This window comes from Gossypium raimondii, chromosome 11 (genome assembly GCF_025698545.1).
Source record: "Gossypium raimondii isolate GPD5lz chromosome 11, ASM2569854v1, whole genome shotgun sequence".
NCBI classification, from domain to species: Eukaryota; Viridiplantae; Streptophyta; class Magnoliopsida; order Malvales; family Malvaceae; genus Gossypium; species Gossypium raimondii.
This window is the reverse complement of record NC_068575.1, coordinates 4,075,446-4,078,858: the sequence shown is the minus strand read 5'-3', so window position 1 is coordinate 4,078,858 and position 3,413 is coordinate 4,075,446. Positions and strand designations below refer to the sequence as shown.

Sequence of the window (3,413 nt, the reverse complement as noted above, 5' to 3'; positions counted from 1 at the left end):
GTGATTGTAATTGGGACAATTGAGACATTTCTCAAAAGAGGGTGAAATTTGGAAAAATTACAAATGATATATTCCCTTTTTTCGTTCAAACATAAATTCACGATTGTTTTATGATGTCCAAAAACACCCTAAAAATTATAAACAAAAGTTTCAGTTAAAGTTATTCATAGGTTGAACCGTTGCTCGATTCTAATAAGTTTCAAGCCCAAGTCCTTTTTTGGGTCAACCGGCCCAAAGGCTCACTTTCACTATTTAAAAATTAATATTTTTTTTATCATTTAAAATAAATTTGGCCGAGTTGGGATTGAACCAATTCGAAACATAAAAATCTTAATACAAATCCGGTCCAAATCAAACTGAGCCTACCTGCTCAACCCATGAACAGTTAAAAGTGTCGTTACATGGATTATATCATTTGCCTTTCTGAGATTAACTAAAACTATAGTTTATAAGCCTTAAGAAGAGAATCAAATTGTAACAATGGACCGTCAATTGCATAATTACAATAAATATTGTGAATATTTTCTGCTGTGTAAATGGATTTACGGTACAAAGGCCTATGTCCTGTACTTTACAATTGATTATATTTAGATCTAGTAATTTGAACACTATAGAAAACTAGTAAAATACGAATAAACCATATGTGAAAATATACATAGTCATTCTTGCTCACCATTTCGACTCTAATCCTCCCTCTCCCTGCTACTGCTCAATTCACTCCCTTCTATAGCATTTTGTTTCACTGAACTTACTGACCCTACATTCTCTTCATCTTTATTCTTATTTGCACTAATCATGGAACCTTCCATGATTGGATTTAAGGCAAGTTGACCAGAATAAAGGAATAAGCCAATAGAATTGAAGCCATAAACAAATGTTGCAAGGTAGCACAATCCATTCACAATTGTCCTACAAACAAAACATGTTTAAGGGATAAGAACAACATTCATTTACGGACAAGAGAAGTAATAATAAGGAATTACCTGATAGTTATTGTTATCTGACGAACCTGCAAAGCATGGAGATGAAAAATGTTTGAGAAGAATGACAATGCTTTAAGTAAATAACAATGGCATCCTGTACTACATGAGGTCTTCTATTGTCCATTCTGGTTTTTTTTGTCAAAAATCAAAATGGTAATAGGCTATGGTTATGAACTTACACTCCACAATTTGATAAGCATAAGCTCATTCCATTGTATATATCATTGTAAATACGTTTAAGCACATTCGAACCCACATTTTCTTAACTGCTGTAATAATAATGATGCCAACCGAGTTAAGGCTCAATTGGCAAAGTGAATGATTTGACCTTACTTTATCATATAAAATATATAGTAAATATATGGTACTGATAGTCATCTGTAAAGGCCAAGACTAACTTGGAGTATTAGTTAAAGCTCTTGTTTAGCACCTAACTAACAGAGGTTCAAATCTGACATCCCTTTCCTCTTCTCCCAATGATCACAAGGTACATCAAACAGATTTAAAGATATTCTTATTGTCCCACATGAAGTCCACGTCTTTTAGTATCATGGAGGCGTTTATACTAGAAGTTAGATTGCATTTTATTTCCTCTACTAAAAAATTGGGCAAATTAGTCCCTACACGTTAAAGATATTCTTATTGTCCCACATGAAGTCTATGTCTTTTAGTATCATGGAGGCATTTATACTAGAAATCAGATATGCTTGTGTCATGTGTACCTTATGTTAATGTACAATGACCAGTTTTTAATAGCAAAACGGGATGAAATCATTAATAGAAAGACCAATTTACTCTTTAATCTATCTTACAATAACTAATTTGAACTTTTTTGAGTAGCTTTTACCAATAGCTTTTCCATTCAATAAAGAATGTTGTGGGACAACACCACATAATGCCTATGGACAACCAAAACCCTTTTCTATCAACATACCAACATAGACACATGGAGTGTTCAATACAAATGAATCACTGAAATAATTAAGCAACTAAAAGTAACAAGAAATGATTAAAAGCAGGGCAATTAAAAAGAACAAACCGAGAAATTATCAGAGACTGTTTGGCGATTAAGAGCAGCCTCAATAGTAGTAGTGAACTTATACAGAAAAACAGCAATAACACCAGCAATTAAGCTTCCCAACAATGCATCAACAGGTGATGGTGTGGATAATTTTTTGTTTTTAATCGAAGCAGACCCCATTGCTTTCAACCTATTCAATGACTTTTCCTTCAATGATTTCGACCTCAATCTCTACATACACCAAAAAAAAAAAAAAAAACAAACAGAGAAACCAAATTGAAATATAGCAGATAAGGGGAAAAAAAACCCCCAATTTAACACAAGCTAAATAGGATACTCACAAACTCTTTAGCACGCTTAGCACGGCGTCTAATGGATCGAAACAAGAAGGCGGCAATGGCACCGGAGAGCAAAACGGTGGTGGCAGTTTGGAGAGGAGAAGAAGAAGAAAAGGAAGAATAAGATGGTGGTAACTCAATTGGAACCTCTTCTTCTTGTTCTTTTTCTTCAGCTAGGGGGGTAGTGAAAGGTTCTTCTCGAGGTAGAGCTAATAATGGGCGAAGATGGACATTGGAATGGGGAAATAAAGGGGAGAAAAAAGTGGGTTTTTGGAGGAGTGGGGAGCAAGATGGGTTATGGAAGGGAGGGAGAGAGAGAGGGGAAGGAGAAGAAAGGGAAAGGAGAGATTGAAGCATTTGCAGGAAAGTGTTTTTTAGTTTCAGAGAAGGAGGAGGGAAAAAGGATGAATCTTTTTTCCTTATTTTTCGATGGGTTTTGATTTGAGTTGTTTGTCATCAAAAATCTTTCATGGATATTTCCCCCTTCTTCTACTGCATTGAAAGTGAAATGAATCTGAATGGTTTGAAGTTTGCAAAATATCTGTTGGATGTTATGGTTGTTGTCACTGTTAGGTCCCAACAGCTTGAAGGTGTTCTGTTCTCAGACATGCATTTTTTTAGAAAATATCTATTTTACATATTAAAAACAGGGTAAACTCCACGGAAGTCACTAAATTATTAGTGAGTTTATGTTTTGGTTAATTAATTTTAAAAAGTTTAAAAATGGTCACTGGGCTATTAAATCTCTCTTGTATCGTTTTCTCTATTCACACCACTTGTACCAATAAAAAACTTTCCTTCCCATTCTCTTTAACAATTTAGTTTTATTTCATGAAATAATTTTAAATATCTCGAATCTACTTATTGATGGGTATTAATCCAACGTACGGATTGTTGAATTGTCGCTTGAAGGCCGCTAGCTAAACTTTTATTTTTTAAATTTAATAGCTTAGTGACTTAAATAAAAAACTTTTGAATAGTTCAATGACTTAAATAAAATTTTTGAATAATTTAGTGACTATTTTGTAAAATTTTAAAATTAAACAATTAAAATATAAATTTATTAATAGT

The 3,413-nt window shown here is 33.4% G+C and overlaps 1 protein-coding gene across 1 annotated transcript; it reads right to left on the bottom strand.

Moving 5' to 3' along the window:
* Positions 1-472: 472 nt before the first annotated feature.
* Positions 473-2,879, bottom strand: LOC105761296 (hypothetical protein). The gene is made up of 4 exons (XM_012579072.2): positions 2,346-2,879; positions 2,023-2,235; positions 984-1,009; positions 473-909 (listed from the first exon to the last, which is right to left on the bottom strand). The coding sequence occupies exons 1-4, from the start codon at positions 2,697-2,699 to the stop codon at positions 684-686; spliced, it is 819 nt and encodes a 272-aa protein (XP_012434526.1). The 5' UTR covers positions 2,700-2,879; the 3' UTR covers positions 473-683.
* Between the last annotated feature and the right edge of the window lie 534 nt (positions 2,880-3,413).